This window comes from Hemicordylus capensis, chromosome 2 (genome assembly GCF_027244095.1).
Source record: "Hemicordylus capensis ecotype Gifberg chromosome 2, rHemCap1.1.pri, whole genome shotgun sequence".
In the NCBI taxonomy this organism is placed as follows: domain Eukaryota; kingdom Metazoa; phylum Chordata; class Lepidosauria; order Squamata; family Cordylidae; genus Hemicordylus; species Hemicordylus capensis.
The window spans coordinates 149,672,674-149,692,563 of NC_069658.1; the positions used below are offsets into that span (position 1 = coordinate 149,672,674).

The following is a 19,890-nucleotide window of genomic DNA, read 5'->3' on the forward strand; positions in this document are numbered from 1 at the left end:
GTCTTCACCAAGGTGCTGGCCGCCTTGGTGGCACACATGAGGTTGGAGGGCCTCAGGGTCCATGCGTACCTCGACGACATGTTAATTCGGGCGCATTCTCAACAGCGGGCACGCAGGGATGTCCAGAGAGTTCACCAGCTACTGCTAGACCACGGCTTCTTGGTGAACGAGGCCAAGAGCCAGCTCCTTCCGTCGCAGGCCCTTCAGCATCTGGGGGCCTGGTTCGACACCAAGGCAGCAACTATCTCCCTTCCTGTGGACAGGAGGGAAAAGATACGCGACCAGATTCAAATGCTCTTCCGCCAGCCCCGGGTGGAGATCATGACATTAGCTCAGCTCCTGGGGTCCATGATCGCATGCATAGAATGCCTGCCATGGGCAAGGTGGCATGCGCGCCCCTTACAGTGGGCCCTGCTTCCCTTCCAGGACGAGATCGCCAGTCGCTCCAGACTGCTGTTTCCCCTTTCGAAGGAGGTGCGAGAGTCCCTTCTTTGGTGGATCTCCCCAAACCTGGAGAGAGGGAACCCCTTAAGGGAACCCAACAGAATATTGGTTACTACCGACGCCAGCCTTTCAGGGTGGGGGGCCCATTGCAAGGGACACACTGCACAGGGCACCTGGACCTCGGAGGAGACCCTACACAGTATCAATTGGCTGGAGCTCAGAGCCATCCGGCTGGCTCTGCTCCACTTCACAGGGATCCTCCTAGGTCGACACGTGTTGGTCAGGACCGACAATATGACGGCCAAGGCCCATGTGAACCGCCAGGGCGGAACCAGATCCAGGTCCCTGATGGAGGAATCCAGGTCCCTCTTCCAGTGGGCAGAAGCCCATGTCCAGTCGATCAGGGCAGAACACCTGAGCGGCATCTCCAATGTTCAGGCGGACTGGCTCAGTCACCAGACGGTGGACCAGGCGGAGTGGTCTCTCCACCCCGAGGTGTTCAGGCAGATCCAGAACAGACTGGGAACCCCCCAGGTGGACCTGTTTGCATCACCGGAGAACGCAAAACTTCCCCGCTTCTTCACGAGGTTCCACCATCACCTCGCGGAGGCAACCGACGCACTAAATGCACCGTGGCCTCCAGGGCTCCTGTATGCCTTTCCCCCAATAGGCCTCATACCCCGGGTGGTGGCGAGACTTCGCCACAGGGGGGCACAGCTCATCCTTGTGGCTCCCCATTGGCCAAGGCGCCCATGGTTCGCAGATCTGGTTCTCCTCTCGAGGACAGATCCGTGGCCTCTACCGGCACGGCGAGACTTGTTGTCACAAGGGCCAGTACTACATCCGGACCCAGCGTGGCTCCAGCTACACGCTTGGAGTTTGAGCGCTCACAGCTAGCCAAAAAAGGATATTCCAGGTCAGTGCAGGACACCATCCTAGCTGCCAGACGCCAGAGCACCAACAGGATTTATCAGACAACCTGGGCGGCCTTCCTTAGATGGGCTAGGCGCAAAGGTGTCAACCCTACCTCGGCCAGGGTGCCACAAGTCCTGGCCTTCCTCCAGGCGGGTCTGGACCAGGGCCTGAAGCCCAGTACCCTGAAACGACAAGCATCAGCCCTAGCATCGGTCCTGAAACTCAGGAGGGCTGGGGGTACCACCCTACACCCCCACCTTTCACGGTTCCTACGAGGCGCTACCAATATCGCCCCGCCACCAGTTCATCGCTTTCCCTCTTGGAACCTCAACAAGGTTCTCAACGCACTCACGCAGGCACCCTTTGAACCTATTTCATCTATTCCGCTGAGGCACCTATCGTACAAGGTTCTCTTCCTAACAGCGATAACCTCGGCACGCAGGGTGTCAGAACTGGGGGCGCTATCGGTCCGTAAGGAGCTTTGCACCTTCCAGCCGGATGCTGTGGTCCTTAGGACGGATCCTACCTTCGTCCCCAAAATTAACTCAGTGTTTCATCGTTCCCAAGCGCTTGTCCTGCCATCCTTCTGCCCCAGTCCTAAGCACCCACTAGAGCAGAAATGGCACACTCTGGACGTTCGCAGGGCTCTGCGATGCTACATCCGTAGAACCAAGGGCTTCAGGCGGTCCGAGGCCCTTTTCGTGTCCTTCCACGCCGGGTCCCTAGGGAACAGGGCCTCTAAGGCGACCCTGGCGCGATGGCTGAGGGCATGCATCGCCACGGCCTATCAGGCCTTGTCGATACAAGTACCTCGAGGCATCACGGCGCACTCCACTCGAAGTGCAGCCACCTCGGCAGCCTTCTCGGCCCAGGCCCCGTTAGCGGAGATTTGCCGCGCAGCCACGTGGTCATCCGCGTCCCCTTTCCTTAAACATTATAAAATCGACTCCCTGGTCTCGGAGCAGGCAGCCTTTGGGAGAACTGTACTGCAGCAGGTGGTGCTCCACTGAGAGGGATCCACTTCCCCTTCCCGGGTACCTAGACTGCTTTGGTAGGTCCCATTGTAAGCTGTGACCTCCTACTTCGAGGGAGAAAGAAACATTGGTCTTACCGTGAAGAGTTCTTTCTCCTCTGAAGTAGGAGGTCACGCGGCCCACCCGTGGATCCGGGGAGCTGCAGCGATAGATCACTGTTCTAACATTCATCCTCTTTGACTAACCTAACCTTCCTAAGTCTCAGGGTTCTGTCCTCTGACCCGTGCATGCCAATAACAACTCCTCAACAACTAAGATGACCAACGAGCATTGTCACACTGTACAATCAAGAGGCACGACAGTCGGAACTGGGGAACTACGCCTGGGCATGCTGGGAGAAGGGGGACGGACCTACCTATTCAAACACCTGAGACTTCCTGTCTACCTGGAGCAAGGGGAGGAAGACAACCCATTGTAAGCTGTGACCTCCTACTTCAGAGGAGAAAGAACTCTTCACGGTAAGACCAATGTTTCTATTTGCAGAGCATCACAAACTTCCTGAAGAAACTACGGACCATTGAAAGTCTTCTGGAAAGCACTATTCTGGTCCCCATGCTTGTAGAAGCTGTTTATACATCCCAATGGACTACAAGCCATCCAGAACATTATTCCTGAAAATTTCATGGCACATCTGTCCAGATTAGTGTCTATTTTCACCCACAATTGTTTCAGATTTGTGGACAGCTTGTATTGTCAAGTTGACAGCACTACTATAGATTATTCATATGGCTCCGCAGTATGCTAACATCTGTATTATAAAGTTGCTTGAGCCTCACTGACTGACTGACTGACTGACATGAAACGTCAACACCAAATAACAAAAGATAAACATGCTGTTTTTGCAGGTAGGTTTCAGATCTTGCCTGGCCTATCAAAAAAATCCAAACTCTTGGAAAAATCTATTTATTTATCATATTTCTATACTGCCTGATATATACATCTCTAGGTGGTATACACAATCCAAACTTCAACATAAATATAAAAACAAACAAAACACTTTTGCAGAATAAAAACAATTCCAAGTGAAGCAATTAAAATAATTTAACAGGATTAAAAACAAAGAGTTTAAAATTTTAAATTAAGCTTCTGAGGAAACAGGTGTGTCTTTTAAAAAGTCTTTTTAAAAGAAATTGGCGATGGAGAGGCTCTTATTTTGACAGGGAGAGTATTCCAAAGCCCTGGGGCAGCCAGAGAGAAGGCCTGGGCCCAAGTCACCTCCAGATGAGCCAGTGGCAACCATAGCCAGACCTCTCCCGATGATCTTAATAGGCAGCATGGTTCCTCACAAAGAAGGTGGTTTCTTAAATAGCCTGGACCTAAGCTGTTCAGGGCTCTATAGGTAATGGCCAGCATTTTGTATTTTGTATGGAAATATATCTGCAGCCAATGCCTTTCTTTCAGAACCAGTGTTATATGGTCTCTTCATGTTATCCCAGAGACCAACCTGGTTGCCGCATTCTGTACCAGTTGTAGTTTCTGAACTATGTACAAAGGCAGCCCCATGTAGAGTACATTACAGTAGTCAAGCCTGGGGGTCTTGACTACTGTAATGTATGTACTGTCATTTTAAGGTCATTTACCTCCAAAAATAGGATAGCTGATAAAAAGTGCTCCTGGCCACTGCCTCAACCTGAGAAACCAAAGAGAGTTTTGAATCTAGGAGCACCTCCAAGCTATGTTCCTGATCTTATGGGGGAATGTAACCCCTTAAAAAAAACAGGCAGACCCAAACCATCTCTTGGGTCTTGACCCCTCACAATCAGTACCTCCATCTTATTTGGATTCAACTTCAGTTTGTTATTTCTCATCCAGCCCATTGCCTCCTCCAAGCAGGTATTTAAGGAAGTTATGCCATTTCCTGATGAAGTTGAAAGGGATAAATTGAGCATCATCAGCATAGTGATAGCACCTTGCACCAAATCTCCCGACAATCTCTCCTAGTGGTTTCATGTAGATGTTAAAAAGCATTGGAGACAGTATGGAACCTTGTGGAACTCCATACAGTAATTCTCGCTTTGTAGAGCAACAGTCTCTAAGTGACACCATCTGGAATCTACTCAGAATGTAGTAGAACATTGCCACCTAATCCCATCTACCTCAGATGACCCAGAAAGATACCATAGTCAATGGTATCAAAAGCCGCTGAGAGATCCAAAAGGATCAGCAGAGTCGCACTCCCTCTGTCAATACCTAATTGGAGATAATCCATCAGGCTGACCAGGGCAGTCTCAATCCCATAGCCCGCCTGAAAGTCAGTTTGAAATGAATCTAGATAATCAGTTTTCTCCAGGACTGTCTGGAGCTGAGAAACCACCACCCTCTCAATCACCTTGCCCAACTATGGGAGATTAGAGACAGGCCTATAATTGCCTAACTTTGAGGGGTCAAGTGTAGGCTTTTTCAAGTATGGTCTGTTAATGAAACTGCCTAAAGCATGATTGGCCTGCATCCCCTAGTTTGGGTGAATGTGGGGAATTTAGTTCAAAAGGGGAGACAGTTCCAATCAGCTTTAATTTGTGCAAGCGTATGAACTCAAGAAAATCGGCTTGAGAGGTTTTAATTACATCAAAAAGGAGTTTTATTTAAAGCAAAAATAATAAGACTAAACAAAGTAGAAGCAATGCAAATATGTTTAAAAATAGATTATTGTAAGGCACATTTAGGTTAAAGTTCCAAATTATGTGTAAATTCCCAGGCGGGCTATAGAGGTACTTTAAGGTGGAGGGGCAAGATTTCAGAAATAAGAGAAAGGAATAGGTTCAGCCCTGAAGAAGCTGGGCAAGAGGCTATATCACCTGTCCTGAAGAGGGGAACATCAAGGTGGAGTTTCTTGTTGCAGTCTGCTGGGGTCTAGAGTGAGAGCCACAAGGGAACACAGATGTTTCTTAGTGGGAGTCACACTGGGTCATAGAGTTAGGGATACTTATACCTCAAAAGGTGCCTTGAGGGCACATTTCTTTTATCCTGCTCTGCTGAATAGGGGAGCCCAGACAACCTTTTTTGGAATGCATTGTGTCTTAGTCCTTCCTGGGTGAGGAATGTGTGTGAATCACCTGTTTATTTATTTATTTTTATTTTTGCATTTTTATACCGCCTTTCGTTAAAAGATAGCCCCAAGGCAGTTTACAAAAGTTAAAAACATACAATAAGAACACAATAAAAACATCATGCTAAAAGTATAAAAACATATAAAAACAGGCATAAAACAATACAACAGATAAAAACACCCAGAAGCAGCAGTAAAAATGATTATGTAAAAGCCTGGGTAAAAAGACAAGTCTTTACAAGCTTTCTAAAAGCCGTGATGGAGTCCGAGGAACGAATGGCCACTGGGAGAGCATTCCAGAGTCTGGGGGCAGCAACGGAGAAGGCCCTGTCCCGAGTGCACGACAGCCGGGCCTCTCTCATTGTCGGCACCCTCAGGGCCCCCTCAGATGTCCTCGTCAAGCGGGCAGCAACCCTTGGGAGCAGGCGGTCCCTCAAATACCCCGGGCCCAAACCGTTTAGGGCTTTAAAGGTCAAAACCAGCACCTTGAATTGGACCCGGAAACGAACCGGTAGCCAGTGCCGCTCTTTCAAAATGGGGGTGATATGTTCCCAACGGGCAGCTCCGGATAAAACCCTTGCTGCCGCGTTTTGCACTAGCTGCAGTTTCCGGATATTCTTCAAGGGCAGCCCCACGTAGAGCGCGTTACAGTAATCCAGCCGCGACGTGACTAAGGCGTGGGTAACTGTGGCCAGATCTGCCTTCTCGAGAAAGAGACGCAGCTGGCGCACCAGCCGAAGCCGTGCGAAGGCACCCCTGGCCACCGCCTCCACCTGAGCTTCCAAAAGCAGAGCCGGGTCCAGTAGTACCCTCAAGCTGCGTACTTGCTCCTTCAAGGGGAGTGCAACCCCATCTAGAACCGGTAAAATCTCCTCATCCCGATTGGCTCTCCTACTGACCAACAGTACCTCCGTCTTATCTGGATTCAATTTCAGTTTGTTAGCCCACATCCAACCCATCACGGCCTCCAGCCCCCGGTTCAGGACATCCACCGCCTCCCTAGGATCAGATGACAAGGAGAGGTAGAGCTGAGTGTCATCCGCATATTGCTGACAACTCAGTCCAAATCCCCGGATGACCTCTCCCATCGGCTTCATGTAGATGTTAAACAGCATGGGGGACAAGACCAAACCCTGCGGGACCCCACAGGCCAATGGCCACGGGGCCGAGAAGTAGTCCCCCAGCACCACCTTCTGGACCCTCCCCTCAAGAAAGGACCGGAACCACTGCAACGCAGTGCCTCCGATTCCCATACTCGAGAGGCGGCCCAGAAGGATACCATGGTCGATGGTATCGAACGCCGCCGAGAGGTCCAGCAGAACCAACAGGGATGCACTCCCCCTGTCTAGTTCCTGGCGTAGGTCATCCACTAGAGCGACCAAGGCAGTCTCAGTCCCATACCTGGGGCAGAAGCCAGATTGAAAAGGGTCCAGATAATCTGTATCATCCAAGACCCTCTGCAGCTGGGACGCCACCACACGTTCTATCACCTTGCCCAAAAAGGGAAGGTTAGACACAGGTCTATAGTTGTCCAGGTTGGAGGGATCAAGGGAGGGCTTTTTAAATAGAGGTCTTACCACTGCCTCCTTAAGGCACGATGGCATCCTGCCCTCCCTTAATGAAGCATTAACAATCACCTCCAGCCATCTGCCTGTCCCCTCCCTGGCAGCTTTTATTAGCCATGAAGGGCAAGGGTCAAGAGCGCACGAAGTCGCCCGCACACTGCCCAGGATCTTGTCCACATCCTCAGGCCTCACCAACCGAAAAGAATCCAACACAACGGGACCAGATGGTACCAAAGGCACGTCTGCCGGAACTGCCAAAACTCTGGAGTACAGGTCAGCACAGATGCAAGCGACTTTATCTGCAAAGCGACAGGCAAACCGATCACAAAGAGCTGTAGATGACTCCTCCCCCATTGTCCGGGGGGATGTGTGGAGCAAGGTTTTCACCACACGAAGCAGCTCTGTTTGTCTGCACTGAGCAGACGCAATGGAGGCAGAGAAAAAGCATTTCTTCGCCGCCCCCACCGCCACGGCATAGTCCCTAAAATTGGCTCTAGCCCGTGTTCCGTCGGATTCGTGACGACTCTTCCTCCAGCATCATTCCAGCCGTCGTCCGAGTTGCTTCATCGCCCTAAGCTCCGAGGAAAACCAAGGAGCAGAATGGGCTCCACCAAGCCGGAGAGGGCGTTTGGGGGCAACCGTGTCAACAGCCCGGGTCATCTCTCCATTCCAGAGATCAACCAAGGCCTCGACAAGGTCACCAGCTCTGAACACTGGAAACTCCCCGAGGGCCGTCTGAAATCCAAGCAGATCCATAAGCCTCTGGGGGCGGACCATCTTAATTGGCCCACCACCCCTGCAGAGGGCAGACGGAGCAGTCAAACTAAACCCCACCAGGTGATGATCTGTCCATGACAAGGGAGTGGTCTCAAATTCCCCCACCTCCAGATCATTTATTTCCCGGTCGGCAAAAACCAGATCCAGAGTGTGTCCCGCCACGTGGGTAGGGCCTGATACCAATTGAGACAGGCCGATGGTTGCCATGGAGGCCATGAAATTCTGAGCCGCACCTACTAGGGGGGCCTCATCGTGAACATTGAAATCCCCCAAAACAATAAGCCTGGGGGAACCCAAGGCCTATGACATTCAAGGCTGATTGTGAGGATAACTGGAGTGTGCAGATGCATTTAAAGAATATCCTGTGCTGAGAAGGGCTTCCCAATAATTTTATCAAGAGTTTCAATGGGCACTTCTTCAAAGTTACACCACCGACTCATCCCTATGGATGCTGCAATTGCACTTGTCTTATCTGTCTTTTCTGCCTTCCCTTCCTGGCCTGATTGCTTCGTTAACAACAGGTGTTATCTCTCTTTGTGAGAGGAAGAAGGGAATTTAGATTTCATTCCAAGGCTAAAATGATCTTAGATGCCAGACACTTGCAGTAGCCAGTCCTGGGAATCTGCTTAGCTGGGCACCCCTCATAGAGAGTGTGAAACTAATCCCCTTTCCAATCTGTGGGGCTTGTAGTCAAATCTAGGGGCAACCAGTCCACTGCCAACTAAGCAACTTGTCCCCATGTATAACATAGACTGGGAGCTCACATTGTGGTGCAGCTCCTGAGCATAGCAAAAGTGCAGTCTCCAAGCCTGGAGATGCAGTTGCAACCAGGGAGGCTTCTGAGAGCGGACAGAATAAGCTCAGCTGGTAACAGGTCTAATGATAGTTTCCTTAAGACAAGGGGGCATCCTACCCTCCCTCAGAGAAGCATTTATGATGTTTGCTGACCCTCTCTGACAACCTGATTGTTAGATAAAATAAGCCAAGTTGGGCAAAGGTTGAGAACAGGCGTTAGGATGCACAGTCCAAAACATCTTGTCTACGTTCTCAGGAGTCACAAACTGAAAGTGACCCAGTCTGACCATATAAGAAGATTTGCTGGATACCTCCATAACATACTCTGCCCTAATTGTAGAATCCAGTTTGACTTGAACAGGAGATATTTTTGTCTGTGAAAAAATAAGTAAAAGCATAACAGCAGGTAACCAATGGTTCTAAATTTGGATTCAAGTGGGAGGGGCTCGTATTAGCCCTTTCACAACCCTAGTCATCTCTTCTGGATGTGAACTTCACCTCCCATAGTTCTTCTGAATACCATTGGGCTAATTTTGAAGTGGATCAGATAGGATGCTTAGGAGCGATTGTGTCTACAGCCCTAGTGAGTTCATCATTTCAAGTTTGCACCAGAGCATTGGCAGAATCCTTGGCAGAGGTGACTTGAAACCCTTCCAAGGCTTCTTGGAATCCGATTGGATCCAATAACAGTCTTGGGCAGACCAACCTAATGGGTCCTTCATCCCTACGGAGGTGAGTGGTGATTGCAAGTCCTACCTTTAAGCAGATGGTGGTCCGGCCATGACAGTGGGGAAATAACAAGAGTCCTCATCCATGGAACACCAGCCTGATCAGAGTAAAAGACCAAATTGAGAGTGTAACCAGCAACATGTGTTGATCCAGAGACCACCTGGGATAGGCCCATAGTAGTCATGGTCACTATGAACTCCTGAGCTGCTCCTGACAACCCAGTCCCATAGTGAACATTGAAGTCCCCCACCACCAACAATCTGAATGACTCCAATGCCAACCCTGGAACCAGGTCCGTCAGGTCAGTTAGGGATTCCGTTGACCTGTATGCCAACAGTAGTCCCAATCTATCCTTGGTCCCTAGGCTTAGAAACTGACACTCAATATGGGCCAATCCCCCAACAGGAATTCTGGTAAGAGAGACAGTGTTCTTATAGACCACAGCCGCACCATCTCCTCGCCCACATCCTCTCACCTGCTCCACCACAGCAGTGTATCCTGCTGGGAGAAGCTGGGATCACTAGCCTCCCCCAATCAGGTCTTTCCTGGAAAATCCAGAAAAACTCTCCCGTTGAAAAGCATAGGGAATGAGACCTCATAGAGCTAGGAAAAGACTAGAGTCACAGTGAGATAAGATGCCAATGTGCTTGCAAACTAAGTTCTCACTGACTCACTCACTGGCTGATATGCAGCCCAAACCACAAAGATAACAAACATGTCGTTTGCACAGGTAGGTTCCATGTCTCACCCAGACTACAAAAAATAAAAACAAAAACCGATAAAAATTTAAAACCGATAAAATGTATCACTGATGTGGGAAGACTCTCCCATTGTACAGCATGCATCATGAGCTAGGAAATGACAGGAGTCACAGTGACATAAGATATTAATATGCTTGCAAGTTGTTTCACTTGTATATTTATCTAAAGCTCCTTTAGCATAATGCTTCTGCTGCTGTCTCCAAGTGCCTCTCCTCTATCTGAGAACCATAGAACACATTTTCATCATCTGGATCCACGGGAAAGACACACACATAACCCCTTGTGCTGGAAACAAGTTGACTGTTATTCCTAACCTACATGCTTCCATCTACCGTTCAGAACACGCCACATGATCTATTGTCCACAGCCAAGTCTCATTACATATAATTGCATTTGCAGACCTTTGGACAGAAATAAATACCTTCAGATTTACATCAAATATTCTCACAACTGGACAAATGAAGAAACTGGTTGACAAGGGCAGAGTTGTACTCCAGGAGTCAGCTACTGCTAGATGGGCTCAGTAATAGAATATTACCCATCATTGCCTGTAGCTTCCAACTGAAGCTTCTTCAATACATACTGAATATCTACAGCCTTTTCCTCACACAAAGCCTTGAGCAAAAGACCTATCCTGTTTTGCAGACAACTCCTCAACCTAAAGCAGCTACTTACCAGCAACAATGGATCATCCGGAATCAAAATCTAAAAACTAGCCTCTGCAATAGTCTTCGTGCCAACTCTTTCTTCATGTCTAGTTGAGTGCCTCTGTGATGGAACCCAGCACAATTAGCCTTTTTATGAAGGGCTTGTTCACCTGCACATATTATCCTCAGTTGGCAGATTTATATAGAAAATATGGGGGCAGGGACAATAGGGGGATTCTTGTTACAAAGTGAGGCCAGAAGGCCCAGTAGTGCAAGAAAATGAGTGTGCCATATTACTGTGGATCTTGTGGGACTTTGAAGAATATTTATATACCACTTTTCAACAAAAGTTCCCAAAGCGGTTTACATAGAGAAATAAAAATAAGTAAAGATTGACCCCTGTTCCCAAAGGGCTCACAACCTAAAAAGAAACACAAAATTGGCAACAGCCACTGAAGAGATGCTATGCTGGAGCTGGATAGGGCCAGTTGCTCTCCCCCTGCTCAGTAAAGAGAATTCACCACTTTAAAAAGATGCCTCTTTGGACAGTTAGCAGGGAAAAGAGAGACCTATGGATATTAAACAACTTATGATTGATTCAGAACTCAGTTGGGATAAATTTAGAAGTTTGCCAAGCCAGAGTTCTTTTTTCCATTGTCTATTTATATTTTGGATCATAAAGTTTTATTGCCTTGGTTTAATTGTGAGATTTAGTGGGGAGGTAATCTAGCTACAAATTATGTGATAAGTTAGCATGCTGTAAAGACATGTGAAAAATATCTTAATTTTTTGCATGAAATAAGCCCTCCACTATGCTCATTCTGTTAAGATTAGATCTGTGTTAATTTAATAGTTAACTGTAAACTCCACAATTGGGAATTTAACGAAATGTAAAACTTTTAATCTGAACTTTATAAAGGGCTACAAAAACATTTTTGAAATTGACAAAATCAGGTTTGGAGAGGTGATTTATCAGCAAATGTGTAGAAAAAGTTTGAACATTCTGCATTGTGTAGAGTTGAAAGAGGGTTACTTTAACAAAAGTAATTTTCGAGTCACTGGTAATTCAGTAAAATTCCACAATTTGTTGATGGAAATGTGCAACAAGTTGGTAAATCTAGTCCCATGTTTTGCCAGTGCCCTAACCCTGATTCAATTTTTTTAAACAGTTGAAATCATCTTACTGAATATTACAAACTGTTTAATTTTCTCCCAAATTGGTGTGTTAAATATATCGGTGAGTCTGATCCCCCCAAATAAATATGATCTTGTAATAGCCAAATGTGTTGACAACAATTAAGTTTGTGTCCAAGCACTGGAAGGGTAATGAACTTTCTTTTGACAAAGTTTTTGTAGTTGTGGAACATCTTGATATTATCTAAGTTAAAACCTCATATTACATTGGAAGAAGGTTATTGAAGACTTGTTTCGCACAAATCTGGCTCCCCTTTTTACAGTATTGGGATTCTTCGTACAACATGAATCATACTGCATATACTTTGTATATGCTATGCTTGTATTTTCTTTAAATCTTTTTTCTTAAATTCATACACTTGCTAGTGCCTCAAAAGTGGTGATTTTCCTGAAACACACTCACTTGGCTAATCCATGATGAATTTGTGTTTGTCTTGGGCTACTCAATGTGAAAAAGTAGAGTAGAATGCCTACAGTGCTGGCAAGCCAAAACTATTTATTTTATTTATTTTATTTGATTTTTATACTGCCCTTCTGAAATGGATCAGGGCCATATTTAAAATCTTTAAATTTAAATTAGGGTTTTCACTTATAATTTTTAATTTAAAACTTGAAATTTGTAACTTCGAGATGTGGTTTTAACTTGGTTTAAACTTTTTAAATTTTTATTAATTATTCTGTTTTGTATCTATTTTGTTAATGTTGTGAGCTGCCCTGAGCAGTAGTGTACTGGAGGGGTGGAGTATAAATATTGTAAATAAATTAACTAGCAAACAATACTATATACTGTTTCAATGCTCAACAAACTATGGTTAGTTTCAGTCGAAAATGTGGCTCAGAGCCTTTCAAGAATAAGATCCATGACATTTGCATCTTGGTTTGTTTAAACCATAGCTCTGCAGTTCATCTAAAACCAAGACTGTGGTTTAACTCTGGTTCAGAGACCAGAGTGCCGTCTCAATATTGTATGAGCAGAGAAAGAGGGAGCAAATGGTCTTAGCAGGCTTTGGACAGTGTTCCCATTCCAAGTTAACCATAGTTTGATTGCATGAACTGATCCTGTATTATTTCTGTAGCACATAGAATGGGGATGAGCAGTTGGGTGGCTGAGGGGCCCGCCCTGCCTCTCATGTCCCCTGATCTTAGGACAGCTCTCACGTTATGTAGCTAGGTACCTTTCTCCTGAGCCACAGCTCAAGGAAAGGGATTCTTAATCTATTCTCTCCAATGTTACTGCACAGCAGTGTTTCTGGCAGAATTCTCTCCTTGTGTACCTCAGTTGTTCACCCCACATGCAAACCAAAATGAAGAAAAGAGGGAGTAAACAGTGGAAGTGCATAAACAAAACAACCCTGTTGCACGTCATGCTAACAAAGAAGCTGGTTAGATTTCGTTGCTTCTGACTGAGCTTGCTTGTGGGGTGTTCCAGTAGGCAGTGGCATTGCTTCTGGCCCTTCAGCTCTGGCTCAGCGAAGAATATGACTCCTGTTGGAATTAGGTTGCTGATAGAGATCTCTCTCTAGTGCTTGTCTAGGTGCACTATTGAGGAGGAAAGTTGAGTAAAGGGTTGTCTTCTGTCCCTCAGTTTGTAAAGGTTGATAGGAATGTGCTATAATATCAACCACATATTAGCAGTAGGCCTTCTATTTATGAAAGTGATTAAATCTGTCACAGTTTGCTGTATTCCTGTCCATCATGTACTAGCATGAATGATACTTTCTCCTGCATATTTGTTTTGTTTCTACATACACAATACTCAGCAACATTTATTTATTTTGCAGGTTTTGGAAGAAAGGATGTGGTGGAACACTTACTACAGACAGGAGCCAATGTCCATGCTCGCGATGATGGTGGGCTGATACCTCTTCATAATGCTTGTTCCTTTGGTCATGCCGAGGTAGTTAGCCTCTTGCTGTGTCAGGGTGCAGATCCAAATGCCAGAGACAACTGGAACTACACTCCTCTACATGAAGCTGCTATCAAAGGCAAGATAGATGTGTGTATTGGTAAGTGCATTTCTTAAAAATATATCTCTGTTGGTTTTCAGTAATTTTGTGTATATTAAGACACATAATTATCCTTGTGCAACTATAATACAGATATCAGAGCAAGAACACATTAGGATGTTCCAAGTATAAAACCATATAGGCCACTTAACTTCATCTCTGCATTTTTTTCATCTAACTATTCAATGCAGCATCTATATATGGCAGTTGTACAGAGGATATAAATAAAAACTCCTCCATCCTTTTTTCAACTGATCAACTTCAACAATTTTTCAGATGAAATTACTCTTCCTATATTGTGCTTATTTTAATCCTTAGTAAGTGACTGTTAGCCACTGTTACTAAGATCTTGAATCTACCAACTGTTTCATTTTCAGTAAGATACTTGAATAGTTTTTTTAATCTGTTAAGATAGATTCCCCACCCCACCTAATAGGAGAAGTTGTCATTTAAAACAAACTTGCAGCATATCCTCTGACAGACTCATAAAGTTTACAGAAACACTTTGATCAGCTGTTCAACTGACAACTTAAAAAACAATGTATAGGCTAGTTATTTTGTAGAACTATTAAATCTGGTAGTTGGTAATCAGATTGTATTAGAAAATATCGTTATCTTTTGGCTAATGCTGAAGACAACCAAAGGGCTCTGTGGTCGCCAGGAGTCGTCACTGACTTGATGGCACACTTTACCAACAACTTTAGTGTACAAAGAATCATAGAGTTGAAGGTTGTCTTGTAGGCCGTCATCCAACTGCCTGCTTAATGCAGGACATTCAGAGCTACAGTCCAGTATCTATTTGAAGACCTCCAGTGAAGGAGAGCTTATTGGCTCCCTAGAAAATTGGTTCCATTGTTGAACTGCTCTTACTGTTAAGAAGTTTCTCCTAATGTTCAGCTGAAACCTACTGTCCTGTAATTTAAGCCAATTAGATCTAGTCTTGCCCTCTGAGGCAGTAGAGAACAAGTCTGCCTGCTTCTATGTATGTGACAACCTTTCAGGTATTTAAAGAGGAGGAAATCCCCAACCACCCGCACTCTTGTCATCTTCCTGAAGGATAGAAATGGCTTAAAGGGTTAATGAACATAGCCTGTTGTAGGTTCCCTCCATTGGAATACTCGGGACATATACTAAAAGCATTTTTTTAAAGTTCCATTGGTGAAGGAATTCTGATTCTCCTGCTTCTGATAGTCACTCTGTGTTAGGCAATTTCTTCCCCCTTACACATCACATCTTTCTTCTTTCGTAGTCCCCTCCTGTTGTTGTGCTTGCTGTAATATTCCCTGTGTCCTGCCCAAGAATTCTTCATTCTCTCTAATGAGGCAAAGCCCTCTTATCTTCGCATCCAGCAGTGCAATCAGTGTACACTTGCTGTAGGCAGAATCTTTGAAGCTTTCAGGCCAGAAAACAAACCTACTGCACACATTGCAGGTCACTACTGCAGAGCTCTCACTGTTCATCTGCTTAGCACTTGTTCTTGCACTGCTTAGCACCTAACTGCTGCCTGTACAGAGAGTGTCCTTTTTCTTCTTACTTCCTTACCTCTTGCTTTAAAAGTTTTCTGAAAGTTTGCCTTTTGTGATGTGCTGTTTGAGATTATTAGACATACACTTTTTGGCCCGCTATTGGCAATACTGAGTGTGTCAAGAAGCCCAAGCCCCAGTGAGCTCATGGCAATCTTCTGTGCCTTCAGCAGAGGCTGCTGGTCCCCCCTCCACCCCACCCCACCCCCCAGTGCAGAAGAGCTGCTACCTCCTCAGACTTCCGCCTGTTATCAGTGTCTAAATTAGCAAACGGCTTTGTTGCTTTTCTCACTACCTGTGTTGTTTCGATTTGGGAAGGTTTTTTTTAAAGCTAGCTTAAAAATGATAGCTGCTGCATGCAGTATGGACTAGAAATCTCCAAACTATCACTTAAAGTTGTGGTTGCAGTTAGTTTTCATATACAATATAATTAGCTTGCCTAAAAATGGAAACAAGAGCTGACTGACTTCTGTAAAAATGTCAATTGACTGCGTTGTCAAGAAATTTGACTTAAGTGCTCTTGTGTAAAAACTCATCTGTCAACAGTTTGCCATAATTTTTACTTGGTTTGCCTTTGAGTAGTTTACATTATAGTGTGTTTATTTATTTAACATACTTCTGTACCATCCAAAATTCACATCTCTGGGCAGTTTACAAACAAACAAAGCTAAAACATTAGTTAAAATAAATGACGACAAAAAAACTTAAAACAGTAGTTAAAACAAAATAAATGACATAGTAAAAGTTAAAACATTACCACTGTTTAAAATTTTAAAACAATGATAAAACTGTTAAAACAATATTTAATTAAATGCCTGAGTGAATAGGTGTGTCTTTAAAGACTTTTTAAAAATTGTCAGAGATGGGGAGGCTCTTATTTCAGCAGGGAACATGTCCCAAAGCTCTAGGGCAGCAGCGAAGAAGGCCCGTCCCCAAGTAGCCACCAAATGAGCTGGTGGCAACTGCAGTCGGACCTCTCCTGATGATCTCAATGGGCGGTAGGGTTCATAATGAAGAAGACGTTCTCAGAGTAGTACCTGTTATCAGATACACTGCAGGAATAATAAACTGGACCCAGGCAGAGCTAGAGACACTAGATCGTAAGACCAGGAAAATCATGACCATCAACCATGCTCTGCACCCCCGCAGTGATGTCGATAGGCTATACCTCCCTCGCAGCTCAGGTGGAAGAGGAATGCTGCAAGTCCATCAAACAGTAGAGGAGGAGAAAAGAGGCCATGAAGAATATATAAGGGGCAGTGAAGAAGATGCACTTCAAATGGTCAATAACGAGAAACTATTCAACACCAATGAAACAAAGCAGGCCTACAAGAAAGAACAAGTCAAGAACCGAGCAGAAAAATGGAGAAATAAGCCCCTGCATCCTATACCATAAAATGCTTGGGCGTGCGGTCGTGCTGCCCGTGTCTTTTTGGGCTGTTCTGAGCATGCGCGTGCTCAGAATGGCCCAAAAAGACACGGCCGCCCAGACACGGCCGGCCATCTTCTTTTAAATATTGCGAAGGACGACTAAAAGGCCTAAAATGCCCCATTAAAATGCCCCCGCGGCTGTCGCCGCCAACCGTCCGCCCCCCTCTCCAAGCTTTAAACCCCCACGTTTAAGGACCAAAACGGCCCTTGAAAATGCCCCCGAATGCCCACGTGGCTATCGCCGCCAACCGCCCGCCTGCCCTCCCAGCTGCCAAAACCTGCTTACCAACACAACTCTCCTCCCCGGGAGCACGTCCTAAAATCGCTTGCATGACCAACGTAGAGAAGGAGAGAGGAGCTCGCGTGCAGAGCAGCTCCCTCCTTAAAGCCTCTTCCTGCACTGCCGCTTTGGCCGAAAAGGACTCCTATTGCGTCCTTTTCGGCCAAAGCGGCAGTGCAGGAAGAGGCTTTAAGGAGTGAGGAGCTCTGCACGAGCGCTCCTCTCTCCTTCTCTACATTGGTCATGCAAGCGATCTTAGGACGTGCTCCCGGGGAGGAGAGGTCTGGGCAGCTGGGAGGGCTGGCGGTAGTTCGGCAGCGGGAGCCCCGGGGGAATGCTCATGGGCCGTTTTGGCCCTAAAATGCGGGAGTGTGGGTTTTTGCTTGGAGGGGGGGTGGCTGGTTGGCGGCGGCAGCCGCGGGGGCATTTTAATGGGGCATTTTAGCCCTTTTAGTCATTCTTGATAATATTTAAAAGAAAATGGCCGTCCGTGTCAGGGGGTGGTGGAAAGGAGGACTTGGGAGGGCGGGCTGCCATAACACACAGTTGCACAAGCAAGTAAGTAAACACAGTAAGCCCCTTTCCCCGGCCAACCAATCACATATTGCGAAATTCCCCCCCACCCCTTCCAACTAAGGGCGGGAAAACAGCCTGCAGAAATAATGGCCGCACGCAGCAGCCGAGTTCACTAACGGTCTCCACTTCACCGTTAGAGGAGATTATTCCGAGAGCAAAACAGGACGCTTATTTCTGGCTCTTCATTGCCAAAATTAGCTCATAACATCCAGGAGTGGCTTTCTATTAGTGATTTACAACCAAATACTGCCAGGAGTCTAAACTCCCTGAAGGGAGTCAGCACACCAACCGGCAGGGAAGCCCTCAGAACCAGAGAAAGTGCTTCTCCACTCACAGTGGAGCAAACTTTGATCTTTTATTTAGCAAGCTTAACAGAGCACAGCACGTTGATGATGACTGTCACCACATTGTCAAAATTTACTAACGAGAACCATGATATCAGGCTGCAGTCACAACTCCCTGAGGGGAGACAGCACACCAGCCGACAGGGGAGCCCTCACAAGCAGAGAGAGTTCCTTTCCACTCACAGTTCCTTTTCCACTCACAGTGGTGTATAAATAAATACTATGAGGGCAGAGGGGGGAGAAATACACAAAATTACTTAAACCAAAAATAAAAATAAAAATTCATGAATATGTTAGAACAACGCAAGGGAGAAGAAATAGCAAAACACAAAAAAGGGGGGGGGGATACAGGAAAACAGTAAAGAGAGTAAGAGACAGAGAGATAAAGAAACAAACAGAAAGATTAAACCAAAAAAAGGAAAAATAAATAAAGGGAGGGTAAAAGCTAGCGCCCGTTATTATAACGGGCTTAAACACACTAGTGGTCAATATTTGCACAATATAAGTGGAAAATCAGACATCAGCAAGACCTGGCAATGGCTTAAGAATGGCAACTTGAAGAAAGAAACAGAGGGTTTAATACTGGCTGCACAAGAACAGGCACTAAGAACAAATGCAATAAGAGCAAAAGTCGAAAAATCCACAACGAACAGCAAGTGCCGCCTTTGTAAAGAAGCAGATGAAACAGTGGACCACCTGATCAGCTGTTGTAAGAAGATCGCACAGACTGACTACAAACAAAGGCATGACAAGGTAGCAGGGATGATACACTGGAACATTTGCAAAAAATACAAGCTACCTGTAGCCAAGAATTGGTGGGACCATAAAATTGAAAAAGTTGAAGAAAATGAAGATGTAAAAATATTATGGGACTTCCGACTACAAACAGACAAACATCTGCCACACAATACACCAGATATAACTGTAGTCGAGAAGAAAGAAAAACAAGTCAAAATTATCGACATAGCAATACCAGGGGATAGCAGAATAGAAGAAAAAGAAATAGAAAAAATCACCAAATACAAAGATCTACAAATTGAAATTGAAAGGCTGTGGCAGAAGAAGACCCAAATAATCCCAGTGGTAATTGGCGCCCTGGGTGCAGTTCCAAAAGACCTTGAAGAGCACCTCAACACCATAGGGGCCACAGAAATCACCATCAGCCAATTACAAAAAGAAGCTTTACTGGGAACAGCCTATATTCTGCAATGATATCTATAATAATAATAGCAACAACATGGATAATAAAATGCAGCCGTCCCAGGTCCTTGGGAAGGACTCAATGTCTGGATAAAACAAACCAGTCAATAACACCTGTCTTATTGTGTAAACAAGAAATAATAATAGAGCTACTAAAAGTTGCCCTGATTGGTGATCCAAAGCCAGAAAAACCTACTATTGTCTGTTGCCACTACATGGCTCTCATATGATGTATAGATTTTAATGTCTGAATATTGCTCTCAAGGCTTTTTAGCTTGTTGACTTTGTACTGAAAAGGAGACAAAGCTATGTAAGATGGCTATATCTAATGTACATGCTGTTGAGTAAACTTTACAAAACATATATGTAGATTCTGGCTACAATCCAGGGAGCTGCATGGTTAACTCCATGTGCCAAGTGATGCTTTTTGATATTTTTTCTTTAAATAGCTGCATCACCTCCCCACTCAATAATATACTTTTGAAGGCAGTTTGCAGTGTGGCATGGGGAGCTGCTGTTGAAAGGGGGGAAAGTTAATGGTTTGAAGAGTCCTTTGAACAATGGATTGTGGCTCTTGTTAAAAACTTATGAAATATAGAGTCTTTATTTGGTCAATGTGTGTG

At 45.6% G+C, this 19,890-nt stretch overlaps 1 protein-coding gene across 2 annotated transcripts in view; it reads left to right on the forward strand.

Annotated features, from left to right (window-relative positions):
- The window catches only part of TNKS (tankyrase), a 150,075-nt gene that overhangs the window by 11,625 nt on the left and 118,560 nt on the right, over nucleotides 1-19,890 (forward strand). For both annotated transcript variants that reach the window (XM_053303344.1, XM_053303345.1), the window contains exon 2: nucleotides 13,689-13,913. In XM_053303344.1, coding sequence (XP_053159319.1) covers nucleotides 13,689-13,913 — 225 coding nt within the window. The remainder of the gene's footprint in view (nucleotides 1-13,688; nucleotides 13,914-19,890) is intronic.